Source organism: Mobula hypostoma (assembly GCF_963921235.1).
Source record: "Mobula hypostoma chromosome 6 unlocalized genomic scaffold, sMobHyp1.1 SUPER_6_unloc_1, whole genome shotgun sequence".
Taxonomy (NCBI): domain Eukaryota; kingdom Metazoa; phylum Chordata; class Chondrichthyes; order Myliobatiformes; family Myliobatidae; genus Mobula; species Mobula hypostoma.
Window position 1 is genome coordinate 240377 of NW_026948118.1, and position 26339 is coordinate 266715.

The following is a 26339-nucleotide window of genomic DNA, read 5'->3' on the forward strand; positions in this document are numbered from 1 at the left end:
ACGCATTGAGGAGACATGGCAGAAGGATTGGGATGAGATTAGATTAGATTGGATTATAAAGACTCGCAGTCCTCTTTATTGTCATTTTTATTGTCAGAGTGTAACAGGGAGACAACTGTACAAAATACAGAGGAAAGTCAGATACAAAAGATTGTCAAGTGAATATAGAAAGACAAAAGTGATCATCAGTCGTCTGAGAATTGGACACACTAGTCTTAATTACTCATTACACAAAATAGAGAAACATCCAGCTGGGTTGTGTGAATACTGTAATCAACCAGATACAGTTGAAAATGTATTGATAAAATGTAAGAAGTATCAAAAAGAAAGAGTGAAGATGATAGGAGTGCTTAAGATAAACAAAAAAACTGATGTGGATATAGAAGACACCTTAAGTGGGAATTCAAGAGAAATACAGATCTGTATCATGAAGTGTCTGAAAGACCCAGGTTTGTTATATGGAATATAAGGAATGCAATTCTTTTCCCTTCTCCTGCTTATCCAACGATCCACACTCCAGTCTAGCAGATGGTGGTAATGCACCTTAAAGCTGGTTTGCCAACCGCCATTAAACAACAGAAGAAGAAGAAGAAGAAGAAGAAGAAGAAGAAGAAGAAGAAGAAGAAGAAGAAGGCCTGGCTCCCTCTTTGATGAAGGTGATGGGCTTCCTCAGATCTGTGCCAGCCATCCTCTTCTTGCATCTAACTCAAGGACGGTATACGTGGCGCCATGATAAGGTGCTTCTGGCTCTCTCACTCTAATGTGTCAGCAAGAGCCAGAAGGACCTTATCATGGCGCCACGTATACCATCCTTGAGTTAGAGCTGTTTTACACCCGGACAGTATATGAGCCAGTGTCCCCTTTTGACCACAGGGCTTACAGTTCAGGTCCTCTCTCATCTCCCAGGTGTACAGATGTAATGGCGAAGGAAGGGTGTCATACACGGATCACAAGAGGATGGAAATATGGAAGGGCTCCAGACTCCTTAACTCTGCCCATGAGATCTTGCACTTGGGCAAATCCCATTTTGTCCAGGCACCCTGGGACCCTTGTTCTACTGCCTTTGACATCCGCTTCTCTTCCTTACGGATCCGTACTTCTGCCTGTACCATGTCACGCCTGTTCCTTATGCTTGAATTGAATGGCGACCTTTTAGAACAGAGGTAAGGAGGAATTCTTTTAGCCAGAGAGTCATAAATCTGTGGAATGTTCTGCCACAGACTCTGGTGGAGGCCAAGTCTGTGCAGATATTTAAGGTGGAAGTTGATCGTTTCCTGATCGGTCAAGGCATCAAAGGATATGACGAGAAGGCAGGTGTATGGGGTTGGGTGGGATCTGGGATCAGCCATGATGGAATGGCAGAGCAGACTTGATGGGCTGAATGGCCTAATTCTGCTGCTATGTCTTATAGTCTGATGGTCTTAAACACAAAATAATCTGCAGATGCTGTTGTCAAAGGAACACTCACAATGCGCTGGAGGAACTCAGCAGGTCAGTCAGCATCAGTTGAAAAGATTAGTCGACGTTTCGGGCCGAAACCCTTTGTCGGCCCGAAACGTCGGCTAATCTTTTCAACTGATGCTGACTGACCTGCTGAGTTCCTCCAGCGCATTGTGAGTGTTCGTCTGATGGTCTTGTGGTCTCTCAAGTACAACCTGCCTTGGCAGCAATGTTATAATCCTAAAAAATAAATAAATGCAATACTTTTCTGAGACAGTTACCTAAGATCTATCATCTTTGGCATATGGTCATTATTTGGCAGATTAGATAATTCTCTTTGATGCAGATATGTGGCATTTTTCAGGGGAGCAATAGTAAATCATTTTAAGCTTCTTGCGATAAGGAGTCATAAACAGAATAAAATTTCCGTTTTTGGATTTTCAATAACGTTGTCTCTGCGGAGTAGACAGTGGGCTGTTTTAATTACAGACACGAGCATTAGGTTGGTTTTGTTTTATATTTAAGAAGTGATTCAAATGCTGAGACTAATTTAGGAAAATCACACGTTCTTTTGACCTGTCCATTAATTTCTACTCAATGTGTGAAACACTTGCCTTGAAAATGCTAGGCCTATTTGGCACCATTTGTGCCATTTTCTACCATTACTGATTTATAGGTATTAAATGCCGCACCACTGTAATGTTGATGGAAACAATAAATGTTTGTGATGAATAGGGTAACAATTAACGAATCGCTGTGTACATCATGATTGCATAAAGAGCATCAAATACTCTTCGGTGGCCCCTTTAAAGGCACTGAAAACATACTCTTTGATAACATCTTTTTTCTGATATATCGAAGGATTAATTTTCACCCTTAGAGGCCAGTTCTAAGTCCTCATTTTTTAAAATTTTCTGTTGCAGGTTTGCCATTCCTCTCACCCTATTTCTAAAGAGGTTAAAAGTGAACTCTAAATATCTGGAAGGTGTCACATTAACTGTGATCTTCCTGCCATCACAGGAGTTATTCAGCATTTCCAGCATTGCCTTCTTTTTTATTTCATATTTCCAATGTTTGCACTTGGGTTTTTAGTTTATATTTTTATAGTTCTTTCGGAATACCATCCTCTGGTGCATATGGAGGACAAGCTGGACAAGAGGGTCACCGTACTGATGTGCCAGGACTAGTATTTACAGGATCCGCTCTGCTAGCACTGGGTTAAGGAAAGAAACCAAGATATCTTACAGTGCCTAAGAAGTACGTATAAAAATCACAAAGATGCTGCATTTTCTTTTGTAGTGTCTCCATTAAATAGCATTACTAAGAGTATGACAACACATAAAATAAGTGAAAGAACGTTGCCAATGCAGACATCATGCATTACAATGGAATTTCTCACTATCTCATTGATCAAACAGATCACCTTCAGTATCCTCCAGATGCGGTTAAGATGCTTTAAGGCAAAAAGCATCTCCACTCCTCTATGTGACAGGGTACCATGGGTGCAAGCAGTGTTCTCTGATTCAGTGGCACTGATATCCCTAGGGTCATCATCCTCAGGTCATTGGAGTGCATACTGGATAGTGGAAATTATTGCCTGTTAACTTTTCTTTTTTATTTTATGATTTGATCTTTTTTTTAGATTATGAGGACACGCAGTCCTCTCTTATTGTCATTTAGTAATGCATGCATTAAGAAATGATACAATGTTCCTCTGATCTGATCTTCAGTTGTTTCCCACTCTCTAAAAAGAATGCACAGTTGATTAATTTAGTTCACTTCGATGAGAAGGTTCCGAGATGTCTAAATATCTCTTTACAGATTAATAGAAAAGGTTAAAAAATTGTAATAGACGGAAAAGCATGAAACCTATATTTTCTGATATGTAGGGTCTGCAGTGATGCACGATTTAAAAACTGGTCTGCTGAAATAATAACGCAAACAACAGGAATTCTGCAGATGCTGGAAATTCAAGCAACACACATCAAAGTTGCTGGTGAACGCAGCAGGCCAGGCAGCATCTATAGGAAGAGGCGCAGTCGACGTTTCAGGCCGAGACCCTTTGTCAGGACTAACTGAAGGAAGAGTGAGTAAGGGATTCCTTCAGTTAGTCCTGACGAAGGGTCTCGGCCTGAAACGTCGACTGCGCCTCTTCCTATAGATGCTGCCTGGCCTGCTGCGTTCACCAGCAACTTTGATGTGTGTTGCTGAAATAATAAGTTCCAGTTCTTCCGCATCACTTCCATGATCTACAGACGGACTAGAGTGAAATCAGGGATTCCCTCCGCGCGCCTGCGCTAAAATGCTAATACAGGGCCGGAGCGGTTTGAAATATAGTGACGTCACAGAGCTGCCAGGTGACGTTACAATGTTGCCGGGACGACGCTGAACCTCATCCACGTGTTTGCAAGCGCGGCAAAAACTCAGCGTTCGTGTTTGACAGAGCGAGTAGCGAGCGAACGGCAATCACGGTAGCGATTAGAGCGGAGAACATCCAGGAACCGAGCTCGGGTGAGATCAGTGCGGCTTGGAGCCGAGTGTGCCTCCCGTAACTCTCTTCAAAGCAGGTAATTGACGAGACCGGCGCCGCTGCAGAAAGCAGTCGCAGAGATTTGTTGCGTGGTTTAGTTGGGCGGCGGAAATTCATCTTTTCTTTGTCCGAGATTGGGGTTAACCACCGGAGGCTTTCATCGGTACTTTGGGCAGGTTCAGGGAATCCCTGAAGACATCTCGCCTGCTGAAGATCTTTAGTGGGGTGGAGGGGGCGTCGCTTTGGACATTATTTCACTGAGGAAATTATTTCACAAAATCTTTTTTGCTGCAAATCTTACATATTTTTGTGATGTTTTTGATTTGTTTCAAATAAATCACTTTACTGAGTAAGTTATTCGTAGATTGCACGTTATTATTGGGTTAGCACTGCTCATGGATAATAGCGTTCCGTTAATATATTTCAGAATCATTCATCTCTAATGTCATACTTTGTTTTCTTTGCTTACTATCTTCACCCTACTTGCTTTGTCAAAGTAGCCCTATGATGTGAACGATCATTGTATTTGTATTCTATGACAAAGATTTGCCTGAAAGTGACATTAGGATTTTTTTTTCACTCAGCCAAAGGTTATGATCTGGAATTCATTTCTGTGAGTGATTAGTCAGAGGAGAAATTGTTTACGGTAAACTCCTAATACTGAAAATCTGAAATAAATGTGGAAAATGCTGAAAAATCTCAGCAGAATGATTCCTTGGTTGTTTACAACATTTGCTTTAAATGGTAACGTTTTGGAAGTTTGTTCTCTTGAATTAGTGACTTTCAAAATGAATTGAATGTGAAACACACTTTAGGTTATAACTAAGGACAGAAATAACATTTTTATTTAAAAAATTTCTGAATATGACCATAAGACCATAAGACCAGAAGACAAAGGAGCAGAAGTAGGCCATTCGGCCCACTGAGTCTGCTCCGCCATTTTATCATGAGCTGATCCATTTTCTCCTATTTAGTCCCACTCCCCTGCCTTCTCACCATAACCTTTGATGCCCTTGCTACTCAGATACCTATCAATCTCTGCCTTAAATACACCCAATGACTTGGCCTCCACTGCTGCCCGTGGCAACAAATTCCATAGATTCACCACCCTCTGACTAAAAAAATGTCTTCGCATTTCTGTTCTGCAAGGGCGCCCTTCAATCCTTGTCATGCCCTCTCGTACTAGACTCCCCCATCATGGGAAACAACTTTGCCACATCCACTCTGTCCATGCCTTTTAACATTCGAAATGTTTCTATGAGGTCTCCCCTCATTCTTCTAAACTCCAAGGAATACAGTCCAAGAGCGGACAAACGTTCCTCATATGTTAACCCTCTCATTCCCGGAATCATTCTAGTGAATCTTCTCTGTACCCTCTCCAACGTCAGCACATCCTTTCTTAAGTAAGGAGACCAAAACTGCCCACAGTACTCCAAGTGAGGTCTCACCAGCGCCTTATAGAGCCTCAACATCACATCCCTGCTCCTATACTCTATTCCTCTAGAAATGAATGCCAACATTGCATTCGCCTTCTTCACTACTGACTCAACCTGGAGGTTAACTTTAAGGGTATCCTGTACGAGGACTCCCAAGTCCCGTTGCATCTCAGAACTTTGAATTCTTTCCCCATTTAAATAATAGTCTGCCCGTTTATTTTTTCTGCCAAAGTGCATAACCATACACTTTCCAACATTGAACTTCATTTGCCACTTCTCTGCCCATTCTTCCAATCTATCCAAGTCTCTCTGCAGACTCTCCGTTTCCTCAGCACTACCGGCCCCTCCACCTATCTTCGGATCGTCAGCAAACTTAGCCACAAAGCCATCTATTCCATAATCTAAATCGTTGATGTACAATGTAAAAAGAAGCGGCCCCAACACTGATCCCTGCAGAACACCACTGGTAACCGGCAGCCAACCAGAATAGGATCCCTTTATTCCCACTCTCTGTTTCCTGCCAATCAGCCAATGCTCTATCCACGTATGTAACTTTCCCGTAATTGCATGGGCTCTTATCTTGTTAAGTAGCCTCATGTGTGGCACCTTGTCAAAGGCCTTCTGAAAATCCAAATATACAACATCCACTGCATCTCCCTTGTCTAGCCTACTGATAATTTCCTCAAAAATTTGTAATAGGTTTGTCAGGCAGGATTTTCCTTTAAGGAATCTGCCTATCTGCCTGAGTTCTGCCTATCTTATCATAAGCCTCCAGGTACTCTGTAACCTCATCCTTGACAATCGACTCCCAACAACTTCCCAACCACGGATGTCAAGCTAACAGGTCTATAATTTCCTTTTTGCTTCCTTGCCCCCTTCTTAAATAGCGGAGTGACATTTGCAATCTTGCAGTCCTCTGGAACCATGCCAGAATCTATCGACTTTTGAAAGATCATCGTTAATGCCTCGCAATCTCCACAGCTACTTCCTTCAGAACATGAGTAAATTGTGATAAAGCAGTTTAGTCTGAATGATATGACTCAGCTTCTAAGACTTAAATGAGTCCAATCAAAGAAATCCCATCCATTAGATTGCTCCCTACGCAACTCCCTTGTCCATTCGTCCCCCCCATCCCTCCCCACTGATCTCCCTCCTGGCACTTATCCGTGTAAGCGGAACAAGTGCTACACATGCCCTTACACTTCCTCCCTTACCACCATTCAGGGCCCCAAACAGTCCTTCCAGGTGAGGCAACACTTCACCTGTGAGTCGACTGGGGTGATATACTGCATCCGGTGCTCCTGATGTGGCCTTTTATATATTGGCGAGACCCGACGCAGACTGGGAGACCGCTTTGCTGAACATCCACGCTCTGTCCGCCAGAGAAAGCAGGATCTCCCAGTGGCCACACATTTTAATTCCACATCCCATTCCCAATCTGACATGTCTATCCACGGCCTCCTCTACTGTAAAGATGAAGCCACACTCAGGTTGGAGGAACAACACCTTATATTCCGTCTGGGTAGCCTCCAACCTGATGGCATGAACATCAACTTCTCTAACTTCCGCTAAGGCCCCACCTCCCCCTCGTACCCCATCTGTTACTTATTTTTATGCACACATTCTTTCTCTCACTCTCCTTTTTCTCCCTCTGTCCCTCTGAATATACCTCTTGCCCATCCTCTGGGTCCCCCCCCCCGTCTTTCTTCCCAGACCTCCTGTCCCATGATCCTCTCGTATCCCCTTTTGCCTATCACCTGTCCAGCTCTTGGCTCTATCCCTCCCCCTCCTGTCTTCTCCTATCATTTTGGATCTCCCCCTCCCCCTCCAACTTTCAAATCCCTTACTCACTCTTCCTTCAGTTAGTCCTGACGAAGGGTCTCGGCCTGAAACGTCGACTGCACCTCTTCCTACAGATGCTGCCTGGCCTGCTGCGTTCACCAGCAACTTTGATGTGTGTTGTCCATCAGATTGATGTATTTTTAGCTGTTTCTTTACAAATATGATCAGCCAAATTAGTTATGTCTTTCATGTCTTCAGGCTTGTCAGGTATGTAAGTACAATATTCCATACCTATAACTGTACATGATCCCACCCTCTTAGCTGCTAAGAGAAGATCTAATGACAGACCATTCTACTTTTATCTTTGGCCTTCTCTACCAAGTGGCAATTGACAGCACTTGATAAGGACCTTTCCATCCAGCTCCCAATGGTTCCATTTCAGTTTGTTAAATCGTGAACCATTGTGAAGAATCAGGGTGAATTATCCTCCTGAAGATTGTGTTGTATCCTCCCAAGTGGTAGAAACCTGTTGAGAAGAAGACTGTAAAGCTTGAGTTAATTTCAAACAACAGCTACCTAAAGTGTCTGCCATAATGTGTATATCAGCCTGTCTGAGATTGAAGGCTTCCAGCAGTTATATAAGAGGTCCTGTTACCACCTCAAATGACTTAGTTTAGTTTTCTTGTTTGGGATTGCTCTGATACTGCACAAGACCATAGGAAGAACCACAGGCCATGGCACACCTTCCTCATGATACTTGGTCATTGCTTGACGGTTCCATTCATTTGTTTGACTTGTCCTAATGACTCTGGGTGATGTGGACAATGGAAAGACCATTCAATTTTCATCAGTCGATTCGCGGTACGTGGATTATCAAAGTATGTGTACAACATACAACACTGAGATTTGTCTTTCCACAGTCCGCCACGATCAAAATCACACAAAGTAACAATTTTTAAAAAATAACCCAGACATCCCTCCCTGCAAAAGCTCATTTTAGGGAGGTAGCACCATGAATTTGCGGGAGACTTCCGGGAGAGGTGGGATGTCTGCAATAGAGTAGCTCCTTAGCAGCTAGCCAGCTAGTTTAAATAACATTAGCTATGCTAATGAACGAATGACACCTGTTAAACTCACCTCAACATGTCTTTTACAGTCTTAACCCACCATGGGCAATAGAAAAATCACTGTTGCAAACAGTGCAGCGAGCAACACTGTCATTACTTTGACCCCTATTAGGCAGGGTACACTTTAGTGTAGTCTCGGGTGACGTATGTTTTATATTTTCTTTGGAACACTCTGCCATGGCGTGCTTTCGCTCGTGCTCTCTGTCCCTCTCTCTTGTGGTCGCTCATGCGCTCTCAAGCGCTCTGGCTTGCTTTTGCTCTCGCTCGCGCGCTCTCGCTTGCTTTCTCTCGCTCGCTTGCTCTCGCTCTCTCTCGCGCGCGCTCTCTCTCGTGGTCGCTCTCGCGCTCTCTCTTGCTTTCTCTCGCTTGCTCTCAAAAAAAATTGATTTCCGTGATAGTGTATATAACTTGCGGGCATCAGGGAGCCACTATTAATATGCGGGAGACTCCCTGAATTTCCGGGAGAGGTGGGATGTCTGGTAACCAGAACCAGAAACACATATAATATGAACTGCAGAGTCTATCCACAAAGCACTTCAAATAAACCTTGCCCAAGACCCAAGATTCTAGCACCATCCTCCAGCAGCATTGAGCGAGAGAGAGAGAGATCACATACAGACAGATGGTGTGGAACAATCGCTCGCCTTCTGCTCTCATGCTCATTGTTTCCAATTTTGCTCAATGCTTTGATAGGCGAGGTCTCCAGGCCACACACTCCGCTCGAAACCTCACCATCTCCCTCGGAAACAGCAAAGCGCCAGATCTCTCAAATGGCCTGAAAAATGCCATCAAAATGTAAATCACAGGTTCCAAGCTTAGTAGCAGAATCATAAATGAAAGAGGAAGTATAAGGTAACTTTGTGAACTGACTGAAGGGCATCACCTATTGTCCTTTTGTTCGCTGGCACTATTTTATGTCAGTAGACATAATTGCTGACAAACACTCCAAGTGAAATGTGTCCCTTGGTCGGAGTTTTTGCTGTGTGAGTGGCAGGGGTTTGCTTTTTGGAATAGCTTCCACTTATCTTGAAAACTTGTTCACTATTACCAGAACATCTGAATATCGTTGACACTTTGGCAGAGAAATATAGTCCACTTGTAAGTGTAAAGATGGACCTGTTGGGGCAGGAGCACTTAGTTGTGGTAGCTTTTCCCCTACTCCAGGATTTGTTTTTTTGGCATGTAATGCATTTCTCAAATATTTTTTGAGCTTGTGTTCTGAATTTTGGATTCCACCACCATTGGGAGAATCTTTTGCACTCCATTTTGCCCCAGGGAGTATATTTGCTGTGCCAGGGAAAGAGACAACGTAGCTGAGTTATTTGTCAATTACTAGTGCTGTATCTCAATACTCCATCACTGTTTAACCTCCTACCATTCTCCATCAAGAACCACTTTTCCTGGTTAGAACATTGAGCTTGCATCTTGAATATCTTGTTAGTTCATTTGTTATACTGAGTTCCACTGTTTCCATAATTCCAGTTGTGGGTTCTTGATACTTTTGTCTCTTTTACACCTTCCCGTGCTGCCTTTTTTTGTAATATCATCCATCAATGCATTTCCATGGTTTTCAATTGTTGTCATTTTAGAGTGGCTTTTACATTTTAATACACCAACTTCTGACGGCAATTGTATCACATCCATAAGTTCTTGTACTAGTTGGCCATTCTTGATTGGGATTCCTACAGCTGTAAGAAATTCTTTGTCTCCATAAGTTTCCAAAATCATGAACAACTTCAAAAGCATATGGAAAATCAGTGGGCGACTTCCTGCTGGACCCCTCATACCCCATCCATTATTTATTTATTTATATACGCACATTCTTTTTCTCTCTCTCCTTTTTCTCCCTCTGTCCCTCTCACTATGCCCCTTGCCCATCCTCTGGGCTTCCCCCTCCCCCTTTCTTTCTCCCTAAGCCTCCTGTCCCATGATCCTCTCATATTCCTTTTGCCAATCAACTGTCCAGCTTTTGGCTCCATCCCTCCTCCTCCTGTCTTCTCCTATGATTTCAGATCTCCCTCTCCCACTTTCAAATCTCTTACTAGCTCTTCTTTCAGTTGGTCCTGACGAAGGGTCTCGGCCCGAAATGTCGACTGTATCTCTTCCTAGAGAAGTTCCCAGGACCCAGGTTATTGAGAGAGGCAAGAGGTAAAAGGTTCTGAACTTAAAGAGGGGTAACCCCTTACAGAGAGGTAACTTTGAAGGTATGAGACGTGAATTAGCTAAGATAGACTGGCAAATGACACTTAAAGGATTGATGGTGGATATGCAATGGCAAGCATTTAAAGGTTGCATGGATGAACTACAACAATTGTTCATCCCAGTTTGGCAAAAGAATAAATCAAGGAAGGTAGTGCACCCGTGGCTGACAAGAGAAATTAGGGATAGTATCAATTCCAAAGAAGAAGCATACAAATTAGCCAGAGAAAGTGGCTCACCTGAGGACTGGGAGAAATTCAGAGTTCAGCAGAGGAGGACAAAGGGCTTAATTAGGAAGGGGAAAAAAGATTATGAGAGAAAACTGGCAGGGAACATAAAAACGGACTGTAAAAGCTTTTATAGATATGTAAAAAGGAAAAGACTGGTCAAGACAAATGTAGGTCCCCTGCAGACAGAAACTGGTGAATTGATTATGGGGAGCAAGGACATGGCAGACCAATTGAATAATTACTTTGGTTCTGTCTTCACTAAGGAGGACATAAATAATCTTCCAGAAATAGTAGGGGACAGAGGGTCCAGTGAGATGGAGGAACTGAGCGAAATACATGTTAGTAGGGAAGTGGTGTTAGGTAAATTGAAGGGATTGAAGGCAGATAAATCCCCAGGGCCAGATGGTCTGCATCCTAGAGTGCTTAAGGAAGTAGCCCAAGAAATAGTGGATGCATTAGTGATAATTTTTCAAAACTCGTTAGATTCTGGACTAGTTCCTGAGGATTGGAGGGTGGCTAATGTAACTCCACTTTTTAAAAAAGGAGGGAGAGAGAAACCGGGGAATTATAGACCGGTTAGCCTAACGTCGGTGGTGGGGAAAATGCTGGAGTCAGTTATCAAGGATGTGATAACAGCACATTTGGAAAGCGGTGAAATGATCGGACAAAGTCAGCATGGATTTGTGAAAGGAAAATGATGTCTGACGAATCTCATAGAATTTTTTGAGGATGTAACTAGTAGAGTGGATAGGGGAGAACCAGTGGATGTGGTATATTTGGATTTTCAAAAGGCTTTTGACAAGGTCCCACACAGGAGATTAGTGTGCAAACTTAAAGCACACGGTATTGGGGGTAAGGTATTGGTGTGGGTGGAGAATTGGTTAGCAGACAGGAAGCAAAGAGTGGGAATAAACGGGACCTTTTCAGAATGGCAGGCGGTGACTAGTGGGGTACCGCAAGGCTCAGTGCTGGGACACTAACTCCCTTGTGGCTACGGGGGTCAGGGGGTATGGAGGGAAGGCTGGGGCGGGGTTCTGAGTTGGATGATCAGCCATAATCATAATAAATGGCGGTGCAGGCTCGAAGGGCCGAATGGCCCACTCCTGCACCTATTTTCTATGTTTCTATGTAAGATTGCTGGGGCCTTGACCAATATCTTCCTGTCCTCTCTAGCCAATATGGAAGTTATAGATCTGGGTTGTAGTTCCACTTCAATGGTAGGAATGTTACACAGGTTGATAGGGTGAGTTCAGGAGTTGGGAAGTTGTGTTGAATCTTTATATAGACCACATCTAGAGCATTGCATTCAGTTCCAGTTGCCCCTTTATAGGAATGATGTTGGGGCTTTGGAGAGGGTACAGATGAGCTTTAGCAGGATACTGCTTGAATTGGATTACATTGCTATAGGAGATGTTGGACAAAATTGCGATGTTTTCTCTGGAATGGTGGAGGCTGAGGAGAGATCTTATAGAGGTTTATAAGATTATGAGAGGCGTAACTATGAGTGGCCAGTGTATTGTTCACAGGGTTGAAATGTCTCATACTAGAGGGCATGTATTTAATGTGAGAAGGGGTAAGTTCAGAGGAGATACGCGGGGCTAGTGCTTTTACACAGAGACTGGAGGGTGCTTGGAGTGCACTGCTTGGGGTGATAGTGGAGCCAAGTACAATCATGGCATCCAAGAGGCTCCTATATAGTTGAATGAATGTGCAGGAAGTGGAAAAATATGGCATTGGGTAACTTGGATAATTAATATGGAGATTTACCAGTAAATTAATTAAAAAAATCATTCCTACTGGAAATCTGAAACAAAAACATAAATGCTGAGTATGTTCATTAGGTCAGGCAGTGACAGTGTTTTGTTTCTCTTTCCACTGATGCAACCTGATTTGCTGAGAATGCATACAGGTGTACTTTGCATTTGCCAACCTAGGTTGAAAGGGCTTGGTCATTAATGCCCAATCTAAATTTAATTTACATTTTCTTCATACTTTAAACTTTAGTCATTTTTTTTGCATGAAGTGGCATTGAGTTTGTTATTTCTAATTTTGAAAGTGCTTTCTTGTAAATGAGTTGATGTAAGCTCTCTTTATTCTGTTGCAGATACTGATTTCTAGTTGGTTTATCTGCAGCTGAAGTTTGATCCTGCAGTATTTCAGAGGAGAAATGTTTAGTTTCCTAGCTAATTGTTGCTGCTGGCTGAAACATTGGCGAGAACCTGTCAGGTATGATTTTAAATTTGCTTTGACTGAACTTGTCAACAACGCTACATGATTGATCTGTGTACAATTGGATTGGAAAAGCAACTTCTCCTGAATGACAAGCTTCATTCTAATAAAGCCAAGGATATTTCCAAAATAAACTCCCCTCAAAAATGCAGTTTTTTTCAAAAAGTTGCACAGCAATAATTCCTATCTGTATGTCAAACAGCAACATAAATTATACTATCAAAGGAAGGGAATTCACCAATTCTAACATTAAATATTTACCTAATATTCTAGTTGTGCTTCAGTGTCTTTAGCGCTCTCAGTTATTTGTTATCAATGTAAGTTTGCTTGTGATTAATCTATTAATGTTGCTTAGATGTCTATGTGGTTAAAAACAAGTGGGTATGAATGGGGAAAGGTAATTGTTCACCTCAAAATTAATATTAGCGTTAGGCACATAAGATACAAGAAGAGGGTACCATGAATGCTGACAATAGAATCATTTGTTTTCAATCATCATTTTCGTTTAACACTTAAATTATCTTTTATGCATGGAAGAACTGGGTTATGGGCACAGTGAGTAAATTTTTCTGTGGGTTGAATGCTACAATTTGTTTCTCTTTCTTGTCTCCAGCGAAATTGGACATTCTCCCACATCTGTACTAACCTGGTGCAGATGCAAGTCTTCAACTGTCTTGGTTCACCTTGTCCTAATACTTTAGTATTTCCATCCCCCATCAAAAAGGTGTTAAGTCTCCACATTTTCTCTTTTAGCTCCTCCCACTTTCTCCAAACTCAGGGTGTCGCCCTCAGGGCCGTATTTAGTGGGTCCGGGGCCCCTGGGCTGGAGGCCCTGATGGGCCCCTGCTGACACCGTAAAATACTACTGTACCAAGCATAAAAAAGGCAAGAACAAGAGCAAAGGTCGTACTGGTCTAAATATCAAAGCTGATCCTGCATTTCTAAGTTTCTGTATGTGCGCCTTCAAAAACGGGTCAAACTCACTTATTACCTCTAGAATGCCCATATAGTTGCCGTTACAGGCCTGCCAAATATGTCACTGGAACCTTCGATAGCTAGTCCCCTCTCGATCAAAAACTTCACAACCACTACCTCTCTTCTCAATACGTCCGTCCAGTAGACACACTCTGCCTCAAACTGTTTTTGCAGTTCTGTATCTATTCTTCTGCTGTCAGACACTAGTGTAACGTAGGTCAGTATTGTTTTCCTGGGTGTTCGCTATTTTCATGCTCTCCTATGCGCTCAGCGGCATGTTTCCAGTCGCTAAAGCCAGTTTCGAAGATGGACTGACAGTTACCATCACTGAAGATGCAGCATGCAAAACAAAACACACAGCCAGTGGAAGGGGAATATAAGAGCCATTGCCTTGATATGTACTCACCATTTACGAGCTTCTGAAAGTGAAATTTGGAGAAAAAACCTCTCTGCTGTTTGTCTACTTGTTCCGAAGCTTTGATATCCACATCGTTATTCTGGCAGGACTCTGGGCCTTTCTTAGCCCAGTACACTCGGACTGGATCATCTAACGTTTCCTCTCTCCAGCAGGCAGGATCAGTGCTGTAAGGATCCTCAGTAGCGGTAACGTTAACATTAATGGTTAATGTTAATTAAAGGTTAATGACTTGGTTGTTCGGGGGCCTCTGTGGTCGGGAATCCCAAAGTCATGCTCTCTGCCTCTTCAACGTTAGCTGCTGACGTTAGCTGCTGGCAAGGACGGTGGTCCTGTGCTAACGCTGGTTGTGAAAAGTAATTTAAAATAGAAACATGCACTAGCACATACACACATGATATTACAGTATAACAAATGAAACATAGGAGAACTGAATCTGCCACCAGTATAGATGATAAGCCAATGATCAAGTATTGTTCAAAAGTAATGCAGCACATTTATTTTACAGGAAGGTTACTCTACTAATGGTGGGATTGGATAATGCTGGAAAAACTGCAACTATAAAAGGGATTCAAGGAGGTAAGCAATCTCTGGAAAGACATTATGTTTTTACTCTAATTCTCTTCTAGTTGTAGGATTCAAAACACTAAGTTTAACTCAATTTTATCTAATAGGTTCAAAGGTCAAGTTTGATATCAGAGAAATGTATACAATATACATCCTGAAATGCTTTTTCTTCGCAAAACATCCACAAAAACAGTGCCCCAAAGAACGAATGATAGTTAAATGTGAGAACCCCAAAGTCCACCCCCGAGCTCCCCCGCATGTAAGTGGCAGTGAGCAACGATCCCCCCCTCCCCCAAACAGCAAAAATAAATTCTCATCGGTACAATCACCGAACCCAAGTGTGTGCTAAGCAATAGCAAAGACACAGACCAAAGTTACCCCAAAAGCTTCACATTTCATCCGAATTCGACAACCCACAGGTTCTCTCTCTCCCTGGCAAGGGAGAGGGAGGTGTCCCCCATTTTCACGGCAAGCGGGAGACATAACAACAACCCGCTGGCTTACGATCTTAAAAGTCCATTTCGTCGCTTTTCTCGAGCTTTGTGTCCAAAGATGGCAAAGACCTTGGGTCTTCGGGCCCATGGTGAAAGATTTTCTGGCCTCCCTGACGGCACACGAGTCTTCGGCTGTGACACTGACCCTCGATCCACCCGTCTCCAGAGCCCCAAGATCTTAGGCTTTCGAACACAATTCAGATTCTCAGGCCAAACTCTTGGCATGTCGAATAGTGGCCAGTCATGGAACCCCGAGAACGGGTCCCATTCCCGCAAAGAACCGAAGCCTGCGTGTAACTCCAGGTCAGGTTCTTCAAAAGAACCCTGAAAGGAAAAATAAAGATATTAAAGGTAGAGAAGTAGAAATAGAGCTGTTTCCAAAGATGCAAGCAAAGGAGTTGCCATTAAGCGCCATCATTCCTCCTAAGCTCCACCCCAATTCCTCTTGCTATACTCTGAACTTAGTTTAATCACTTGATCATTTAACTATGCTGTAGTTACAACTGGAAAGCTGGAAGGAAAAAGAAGCAGAGGCAAGCAGAGAATGAAAATGATAGATGGAATAATATCGTGGTTAGAAACAGGGGAGGCAACAACTACAATTCGGAGGGTTAGGGACTGTGATGGATGGAGAGACATGATCGCCCACGCCAAACGGCAAGGCACCTGAAATATTGTAGAAGCATTAGTTTCAGCTAAGGATGCTTTGTACTTGCATAGGAGAAAGCATGTTTGGTAAATCTAATAGATTATGGGAAATCATCATCAAGATTATTATTCAGTGACCCTATGTATCATAGACTTTTAATTTGGTGGCCAATACGTTATAATAGAATCTTGCAGTCTGACTTTTTTTTGAATATAGCTACTGCTATAGAATTGTATCTTTTAATGTACATTGAAAATAATCAAGAGTATTGAAGAGGGAACTATGAAAATGAAACTTGTACAGTCATTGTGAAATTTTATTTCACGATTATTCTCGAGAGCAAGTTATGGATTGATGCCAAAAAGCCTGTAAATGTGCTGTCTCCTGAGCCTATTTCTTTTTTTTTTAAATTTTATTTTTATTTGGATAAGGAATTCACAATTATCATGTACTTTTTTCACACATATAACCTTTTCCATTTTTTTATATGTATAAAACTACAATTATATATACATTCTTAAGTACACATTGAGATGATATAAAAGGAAAATAAATATTTAAATAGATAATTATGTACTGTGGTAAATCTAACCTATTAGGCTAAGTAATGAAATTAGTTGTTAAGAAAAATGGTAATAATAGTTTCCATACAACCCTTCTGGACCATTTCCACTGTCCAAAATGTTGCATACAAGCCTATATACCAACCATTGTAGGTGTTTATATCCCAATTTGTTCGTGCTTGTTCCTGCCCGCAGACATAATTATCCAATCCCTATGTACTTATTTACTTAATTTTTTCATTTTTTTTATCCCTTTCCCAAATCTTTCCCTTTACTTGTGTTAATTCTCTATTTTCCAAAAAAAAACAAACATTTAGACTAGGGGTGCTTACATTAGCAATATTACTGTGTTGATGAGAAGAGCAATATAAATCATTAGGAGAGTCATCTAAAGTCTGCTCGCATTGGGGTTATATATTCAATCCATTTATTCCAGATTTGATAAAATGTTTCTTTTTGAGTTCTCAGGGAGTAAGTCAACTTTTCCATTTTAAATATTTCCAAGATAATTTCGTACCAATCTTCTAATGTAGGTGGTATTGGATTTAGCCATTTTCTAGTGATTGATTTCTTACTTGCTGCTAAGAGGGCCTGCAGCAACTTTATATCTTCCTTCTGTTCAAGGAACAATACATGCCCCAAATAGAGCGTCTCAAAGTTCAGAGGTATCTGGGACCTAAGTACCTTAACTAATGTTCTATGAATACCTTTCCAAAATAGACTTAATTTAGGGCAATCCCAGAAAATATGAAAATGATTTGCCTCCTTGGAGCCGCACCTTCTCCAACACATCACATTTGTATCTTTATATTTTTCCTGATATGGGGTCTTATAATGTTTTTCCAACAATGTTCTCTCCAAGTCAAAGAATTAGTCGAGGACCATTGAAAGCTGCAGATTTTCCCCCAAGCCTCCTCTGAAAGTACCAACCCCGCTTCTTTCTCCCACTTCTCTTTAATATACGGTGTATTTACATTTTTAGCATGGGAGAGTGCATTATATAGGCGAGAAACTGATTTTCTAGGTATTGAACTGCAAGCCGAATTCAGAATCTTGAAAAATTCTAATTCTACTGTTGGTAGGTCTGTATATCTACAACTCTGGTTAACATAGTTTCGTATTTGAAGGTACCTAAAAAAGTCATTATGTTCTAGGCCATGCTTGTCCTGCAGGATTTGGAAACTTTGTAATACTCTTTTATCTATAAATGAGAGGTAGGTTGTAAGACCTTTCTTTATCCATAGCTCAAATCTTTTATCTCCTGTGTTGGGAAGGAATTCGGTATCATCTGCACACCATCTAAAGAGTTTTAACATGTTATTAATTCCACATGAATTAACCACCTTCTGCCATACTTTTAATGTAAGATTTATCCAAGCATTATTAAATTTTTCCAACTGGGCCATCAATCCTTTGTCAGCTATTGAGGCCTGAAGAGGAAAACTGTCAACTAATCCAAATTCTATTTCCTTCCATCTAGCCTTATATTCCCTATTACACCAATATAACAGAGGGGTTATCTGTGAGGCATAAAAATAATTTCTCAGGCAAGGAAGAACCATACCTCCTCCTTCCTTCCCTAACTGTAAGGTGTTATATCGAATTCTAGGTTTCCTTCCTTGCCAAATGAAGCGGGAAATCCATTTGTCCCATTCCCTGAATTGATTATCATCCACCTCCACTGGTAAAGTACGGAAAAGGTATAATAACCGAGGAAGAATATTCATTTTTATAGTATTTATCCTTGAATTTAAACTTAAAAAGGGGATAAGATTCCATCTATGCATATCTGCTTTTATCTCTGAGATTAATGGCCCATAATTTACCTGTGACAGTGTTGAAAGATCCTTCGGCAGGGTTATTCCTAAATATTTTAATGATTTAGCTTCCCACTTAAGATCGTATGTATCCTGCAATTTTTTGGATGGTGTATAATTTAGGGACATAACCTGCGTTTTCTTTACATTTATTTTATAACCTGATATTTTCCCAAAGTCATCCAACAGTGTAAACAATCCTATAAATGATTTTTCTGGTTCACTCAGATAGACCAAAACATCATCTGCGAATAACGCCACTTTCTGTTCAATCCCTGCCACCTTGATACCTTTTACGATTTTGCTCTGTCTTATTAGTTGGGCAAGTGGTTCAATATATAGCGCAAAAAGGAGAGGAGAAATTGGGCATCCCTGTCTAGTGCCTCTCTCTAAAATGAAGGAGTCAGAGAGGTCCCCATTTATCTTAATTCGGGCTGTAGGGCTGTCATATAGAGTCTGAATTACTTTAATAAACCTTTCTTGAAAGCCGAATCTTCCTAACACTCTGTATAGGAATGCCCAACTAACCGAATCAAAAGCTTTCTCAGCGTCCAATCCTACTACCATTGTCTCTGTCTTGTTCTTATTAACCTGTTCTAATATGTGCAGAGTTCTCCTTATGTTGTCCTGTGTTTGTCTTTGTTGAATAAATTCAGTCTGGTCTAAATGGATTAGGCCAGGTAAAAGCTTTTCCAATCTGCGCGCTAATATAGATGTAAATAGTTTGTAATCTAAATTAAGAACACTAATTGGCCGATAATTGCCACATTCTAGTTTATCTTTACTCTCTTTAGGAATAACTGAAATAATCGCTTCTTTCCAGGAAGGCGGAGTTTCTCCTCTCTGCAAGATCCAATTAAAGGTGTTAAGTAGTAATGGGGCTAACTGTGTCTTCAGGGACTTGTACCACTCTGAGGTAAACCCATCAGAACCCGGGGACTTTCCAGCCTTTAACCTAGAGATGGCCACGTTCAGTTCTTTGACAGTTACTGGTTCTAATAAACTTTCATTTTGTAAATCTGTAAGTTTAGGTAGATCTAAAAAATTCAATACACTGTCTATATAGGGCTCATTGGGGGCCCGGGGTTGGGGGTACAGCTCTCGATAATATGTTTCAAAACTCTCTTGAATTTTCCCTATTGTACTCTCCACAAGCTTTGTCTTTGGATTCTTTATTTTATGAATTGTATTGACTGCTTGTTGTTTTCGTAATTCATATGCTAATAATCTAGCTGATTTACCTCCTACTTCATAATTCTTTTGTCTCAGGTAAAGAAAATTTCTTTGCGTTTCCAACATATAAATATCATCAATTTCACTTTGCAATGTCCTAATTTCCTGTTTTCGATTTGAATTACTTTTGTTGCTATCTACAACTTGAAGTTGTTTTAATTTTCCTTGAAGGTCTGCTAATTTTTGTGCATTGATTTTTTTTATGTGAGTAGTAATGGAAATAATTTTCCCTCTCAGTACAGCTTTCAACGTATCCCATAAAATCACTGGTGATGTTTCTCCCGTGTCATTAAGGTCTAGATATTCTTCGATTTCTCCCCTTAATCTCTCCATTACTTTCGGGTTATTGAGTATATGTGAGTTTAGCCTCCATAGTGTTTTCCTCATTTTCCTTTCCAGGATTAGAGACATAGAGACTGGGCTATGATCCGACAGATCAATTGTTGCAATATTACAGTTTTTTATCCTGAGTCTATCTGTATTAAAGATAAAGAAATAGTCTATCCTTGAATAGGCTGAATGAGGGAAAGAGTAATGTGTATAATCTTTACTAGTAGGGTGTAATTCCCTCCAGACATCTATAATTCCCAACTCCTCCATCAATGAATTCACTTTCCGAGTCAGAGGTTTATTCTGAGTAACTATTCTTGAAGAATCTAATATAGGATTTAATCTAATATTAAAATCCCCTCCACAAATTACTACCCCTCGAGAACTGACCATTAGGTCAAAAATGTGTCTATAAAATGACCATTCACTACCTGGAGGAGCATAAACATTCAGCAATGTTATTTCTGTACCTTCTATTCTTCCTGTGATTTTTACAAACCGTCCTTCTTTGTCTCTAGTCTCTGAAATATGTTCATAATTAAGAGTACTTGATATTAAAGTAGCTACCCCTCTTTTGTGACTCAATTTATATGATGAATAAAATACATGCTTAAAGCCCATTCTTTTTAATTTTCCATGTTCAGATTGGCTCATATGTGTTTCCTGGAGGAAAGCTATTTGTGCCCTCTCTTTTTTCAATTTAGACATAATCTTATTTCTTTTAATTGGATTCAAAACCCCATTAACATTATAGGAAATTATTTTTACCAATTCAGTTTGCATTTTTCTCTAGTAGAAAAAAAGCACTCTCCTTTTCTAACCAAACAGTAAGCAATCCCTTCTCAACAGTAAACCAAGACATATAACCACACCCTAGACATTTCTGAACGTATAACATTTGAAAATTTTTCCCGACTTCCCACAGTGAGGCCTGAGCACCGACCCGCCTCAGTTCAGAGGGATAACCTCTATCTTCACCCTGTGTTAGAGGGCCCTCAGCAGTTTGAATAATCATAGAGAATTTTCTCCTATTTATGTCTCGACCATATTGCTATCATTCAAGTTATTCCGCCTAGTTTATTTTCAGTTACCAGTTTTCATTTTACTTTTAAGTCCGATTTACTCTTTTCAGTCATTTCTCTTAATTAATCTGTATTCTCTGTACATTCGCGTCTGAATATTTGCAGCTTTTCCTTGTAGTTTGACACTCTGGTTCGAGTGGAGCGTCCTCGCCCCACTAACTGCCACCACTTCTGCCGAATCCTCTCCAGTAGCGACTCCGGTTGGGTGATAACTTTAATAGGTAGTCCCCTGTCTGCCAGGTTCAACGTTGCCTCCTCCACCGTAGCGTAAGTTTTTGTTCCTTCGTCGTAAAAGACTCTCAGCCGAGCTGGATACAGGGTCTGGAATCTGATGTTGTTTTCCTTCAGGACTCTCCGTGTTTCCGTATATTCCTTCCGTCTGGCAAGAATCCCTGGTGCGTAGTCGTGGTCTAAACTGATTTTGCAGTTGTTCCACATGAAACCTTTCTTTTGCCATGCTCTTTTAAGCACCTCTTCCTTCGTTCTGTAACTGAAATCTGATCAGAATCGATCTGGGCTGGGCGCCTGCCGGAGGCTGTGGTGCCAACGCGCGGTGAGCCCTTTCTATCTGTAGGTCTTTTGCGGCCGGTATATCAAGGTTCTCTCTAAGCAGCCTCTCCACGAAGGGAATCATCAATCCGGGTTTACCTTTGGTTCCTTCGGGAACTCCGTAGATCCTCACATTTTCCCTTCTCGAGCGGCCTTCTTGATCTATTAGTTTCCACTGGAGCTGGTCTTGTAGCTTCAGCATTTCTGCTATCACTTCCTCGGCGTTCTGTAGCTTCTCCTCAATTCCAACAATCCTCGCTTCGGCTTCATCTATCCGCGAGTTAGTTTTTACTATTTCTCCTTTAATATCTTCCAGCTGTTTGCTGTTATCTTGTCGGAACTCACGAATCTCTCCGAGAATCAAAGACAGAGTCACCGATTCCCCCTCATTATCTCCGTCCTGGCTTGCCGTGGGGGAGCTAGGCCCTTCGCCTTGCTGCATCTCTTTATGTTTATCAGCCTTCGAAGCGGACTTTTTATTCTTGTTCTTAGACATCATCCTTGCCCCTTTTATTAATATAGTTATGCAATATTAAGTATTTGTCTAAATTTGATTTTGGGGCAGTTTACCTTCTTTTTTGTTGAGAGACCTTTTCCTTACGCCGCCATTCCCTTGATGACCCGGAAGTCCCCCCTCCTCCTGAGCCTATTTCAAAGTTTTTTGGATTCAGCAGTATGTCTGAAATGAATAGAAATGCTATAATTTCCTATACTTCAGAGTGGTCCTTAAATTAAATATCAAATGCTTATATAATATGTTATTATATGCAAGTTAACCTTTAGGGAATCTTTCACAAGGATTCCCAAGTCCCTCTGCACTTTATTCATTCGACATTATATTCCATCTGCCACTTCTTTGCCCAATCCCCCAATACAAGTCCTTTTGCAAACACTCTGCTTCCTCAACATTACCTGCCTTGCCACCTATCTTTGTATCATCTCCAAACTTAGCCACAAAGTCATCAATTCCTTCGTCCAGGTTATTGACATACAATGTGAAAAGAAGAGGTCCCAGCACTGACCCCTGCGGCACATCACTCGTCACTGGCAGCCAACCAGAAAAGGCCCCCTTTATTCCCACTCTGCCTTTTGCCTGTCAGTCAATCTTCTATCTATTTTCTGTAATACCTTGGGTTCTTGCTTTGTTAAACAACCTCATGTGACACCTGGTCAAAGGCCTTTTAAAAATCAAACTACACAACATCCACCTATTCACCTTTGTCTATCCTGCCTGTTATTTCCTCAAAGAATTCCAACAGCTTTGTCAGGCAAGATTTCCCCTTTAGAAAATCATGCTGACTTTGGCCTGTTTTATCATGTGCCTCCAAGTACCATGAAATCTCATCTTAATAAACTCCAGCATCTTTCCAACCACTGAAGGCAGTCTATATGGCTTACAATTTCCTTTCTTCTACCTCCCTCCCTTCTTGAAGAGTGGAATGACATATGCTATTTTCCAGTCTTTAGGAACCCGCACAATGTCATTTTGCAATTGTGATCACTATTGATTTTGCTAACATGACAATACACAGGGCATTAAGTCTTTTCTGATTTTGTAGGGTAGAGTTTTTAAATTGGCTGCATGTTTTGATGGTTGGGGTTTAGTTAAATATACACCACAGATTATCTGCCATCGTGTTTGCAGTGTTAATTGGCAGTTTGCACTTTTTAGGGCTAGAGTTATCAGATGACCTATTCCTTCCTTTAGATAAGTGTCCACGTTTTAAAGTGGAAATTCAGATATTGTACATATATATCATATAATCATATTTGTCACAAATCTCCACATAATATTTATCGGAGGTATACACTTATAGAAAGAAGAGGAAAGAAAGAACAATCGAAAGAAGAAAACTATGTACAGAGTAGGGAGTGATTTTTTTTACAACATATTCATTGATTGTGAGAATAAAATCAGGCCTATGAGGTGTTATGTAGTTAAACCATTTTTTCCAGTATGAATAAAATTGTTCCAACTTACAATTGACAGATGTTGTTATCTTCTCCATTTTGTAAATGTCCATTGTAATTTCCATCCATACATTTAAAATTGGGCTCTCTTGAGAAAACCATTTCCTGGTAAGGGTCTTTTTACCAGCCACCAGCAGTACATTCATTAAATATTTATATTTATCTCTTTTCAACCATTCTTGAGGTATATACCCAAAATATATGGTCTTACTCTCTAAGTGTATTTATTTGTTAGTATATCATAGAAATTTGCAGAATATAACTTAATCGATCCGAGCAAATAAGAACCAAGAGAAGTGAATAATGTAACAAAAGGTAATGAAAGTGTGGTTCCAAGGCTGGGATCTCTAGATGACCCTGGGTTGGGCTAGAAGAAAAGTCAAGCCGTGGGGGATAGCCCCTCCTAGCTGTGGGTTGAGGGCCCCTGTTGCAGTACCTATAAAAGTAAGTGAAAAAAAACTCTGTCCATTACACAGAAATGATTTCCCTGTGTATTCCTCCCATGTATATATTCTCATTTAGCTGGGGTAAAAGGAATGAATAAATGAATTTTTTTAAAAATTGAGTAATATAAAATCCACATTATAACATGTATTTCTCAAGACAGGTATATCACCGTCTATTTTTGTTTAGTTTATCAGCACTTTTAAAGTTAGCCAAACCTTATGGCTCTTCTGGAGGAGGTGAGGGCTGCCCTCAGAACTGACCGTCTCTTCCTAAAATCCTCCTCGCGTCCTGCTCCCGTCCCCTGCTTTCTAGGTTCTCTTACTATTTCCCAAGCAGCTCGGGACAACTGCTCAGCCAGAGTTTCTCTTGGTTTGAACATGCTAATGGGCAGTCCTCTGTTGTTCATGTCTGTAGTCGCCTCCTCCACCTTCTGGTCCAGATACACCCCTTCTTGGTAAAATACCCTCAGTTTTGCAGGGTACCGGATTTGGAATTTAATCTTTTCTTGCTTTAATATCCGTTTCGCTTCGGAATATTCCTTCCGTTTCTGTAGGACCGCTGGGGGATAATCATGATCGAAGTATATTAACTTCCCGTTCCAAAGCACCTTCTTCTTACCCCAGGCCCTTCGTAGGATCTCTGCCTTGCTCTTGAATCGAAGGAATTTAAGTACTATGGAGTGCGGTTTACCTTCTCTGTCTCCGGGAGGCCACTGGACAAGCGAATGATGCACCCTTTCAATTTCAGTCTCCATAGTCTGAGAAATCTCCAGCACTTCCTGCAGCAGCTTGTCTACAAAGTCCGTCATCGACAATCCCTCCGCTCCTTCGGGAACATTATAAATCCTGATACTTTTCCGACACGATCTTCCCTCCTGATCAAGCAATTTACTTTCCTGTTAATTTAATATTTTTATCATCTTAATTAGTATCTGTTCCACGTCTTGCACGCGATCTTCCATCTTCTCAATTCGAGTCTCTGCCACCACTATTTTCTGATTGACGTTGGCGAGCTCTGACTTTATATCATTGAGTTGCTGCTTTATATCTTTTTGGACTTCCCTTATCTCTTCCAGAATCTTTATCGTATTTGCCGCTTCGCCCGCACGAAGCCCAGCGTCAGCTTCGCCGCCACACGCACGTGTAGGAGAGCCGCGCGTTGTACCTCTCTCTTGCATAGGCTCCGCAGTGGTGCTTTTTTTTCATCTCGATTCTTTCTCCCCATTCTTGCCCCCTTATCAATTCTGATATTTTCAAAAGATCTTATACTTGATAGATTAACTGGGCAAAATATGCGTTTTTCCGGAGGAGCTGTTGATTTAAGCTGCCATTCTGAACGATGACGTCACTGGAACCTATTGTGGTGTTTCTAAGTCCTGTAGCTTTTTCTTGCTGGCTCTTGGAGAACATGATGTAAGGGTATATTTTAAAATCTAGTAATCATGTTTGCCTTATTTTCTGTTTAACATAGTATAACGGACAATAAGCTGCAGTTCTTCTACACTGGGAAGACTAAATTCAGATTGGATTATGAGACACATCTTTTTGGTCTGTAGTTAGACTCTGAACCTGTCCTGTTAATTTTCTATTTCATGACGTTCGCCTTTGGCTTCCTGTACTACTGTAATATAGCTCACACAAACAACAGGAAATCTGCAGATGTTGAGTATTGAGGCAACACACATCAAAGTTGCTGGTGAACACAGCAGGCCAGGCAGCATCTCTAGGAAGAGGTACAGTCGACGTTTCAGGCCGAGACCTTTCGTCAGGACTACCTGAAGGAAGAGATAGTAAGAGATTTGAAAGTGGGAGGGGGAGGGGGAGATCCAAAATGATAGGAGAAGACAGGAGGGGGAGGGATGGAGCCAAGAGCTGGACAGGTGATTGGCAAAGGGGATATGAGAGGATCATGGGACAGGAGGCCCAGGGAGAAAGACAGGGGGGTGGGGGGGGGGGGAACCCAGAGGATGGGCAAGGGGTACAGCCAGAGGGACAAAGGGAGAAAAAGGAGAGTGAGAGAAAGAATGTGTGTCTAACTTGTGCTAATGCCCCACCTCCCCCTCGTACCCCATTCGTTATTTATTTTTATACACACATTCTTTCTCTCACTCTCCTTTTTCTCCTTCTGTCCCGCTGGCTGTACCCCTTGCCCATCCTCTGGGTTCCCCTCCCCCTTGGCTTTCTCCCTGGGCCTCCTGTCCTATGATCCTCTCATATCCCCTTTGCCAATCACCTGTCCAGCTCTTGGCTCCATCCCTCCCTCTCCTGTCTTCTC

At 41.5% G+C, this 26339-nt stretch overlaps 1 protein-coding gene across 1 annotated transcript in view; it reads left to right on the top strand.

Moving 5' to 3' along the window:
• The first annotated feature begins 3877 nt into the window (after positions 1 to 3877).
• The window catches only part of LOC134341134 (ADP-ribosylation factor-like protein 13B), a 67214-nt gene continuing 44752 nt past the window's right edge, over positions 3878 to 26339 (top strand). Inside the window, exons 1-3 of the mRNA XM_063038906.1 lie at positions 3878 to 4007; positions 12849 to 12970; positions 14872 to 14942. Of these exons, the coding sequence (XP_062894976.1) occupies positions 12912 to 12970; positions 14872 to 14942 (130 nt within the window). The 5' untranslated portion in view covers positions 3878 to 4007; positions 12849 to 12911. The remainder of the gene's footprint in view (positions 4008 to 12848; positions 12971 to 14871; positions 14943 to 26339) is intronic.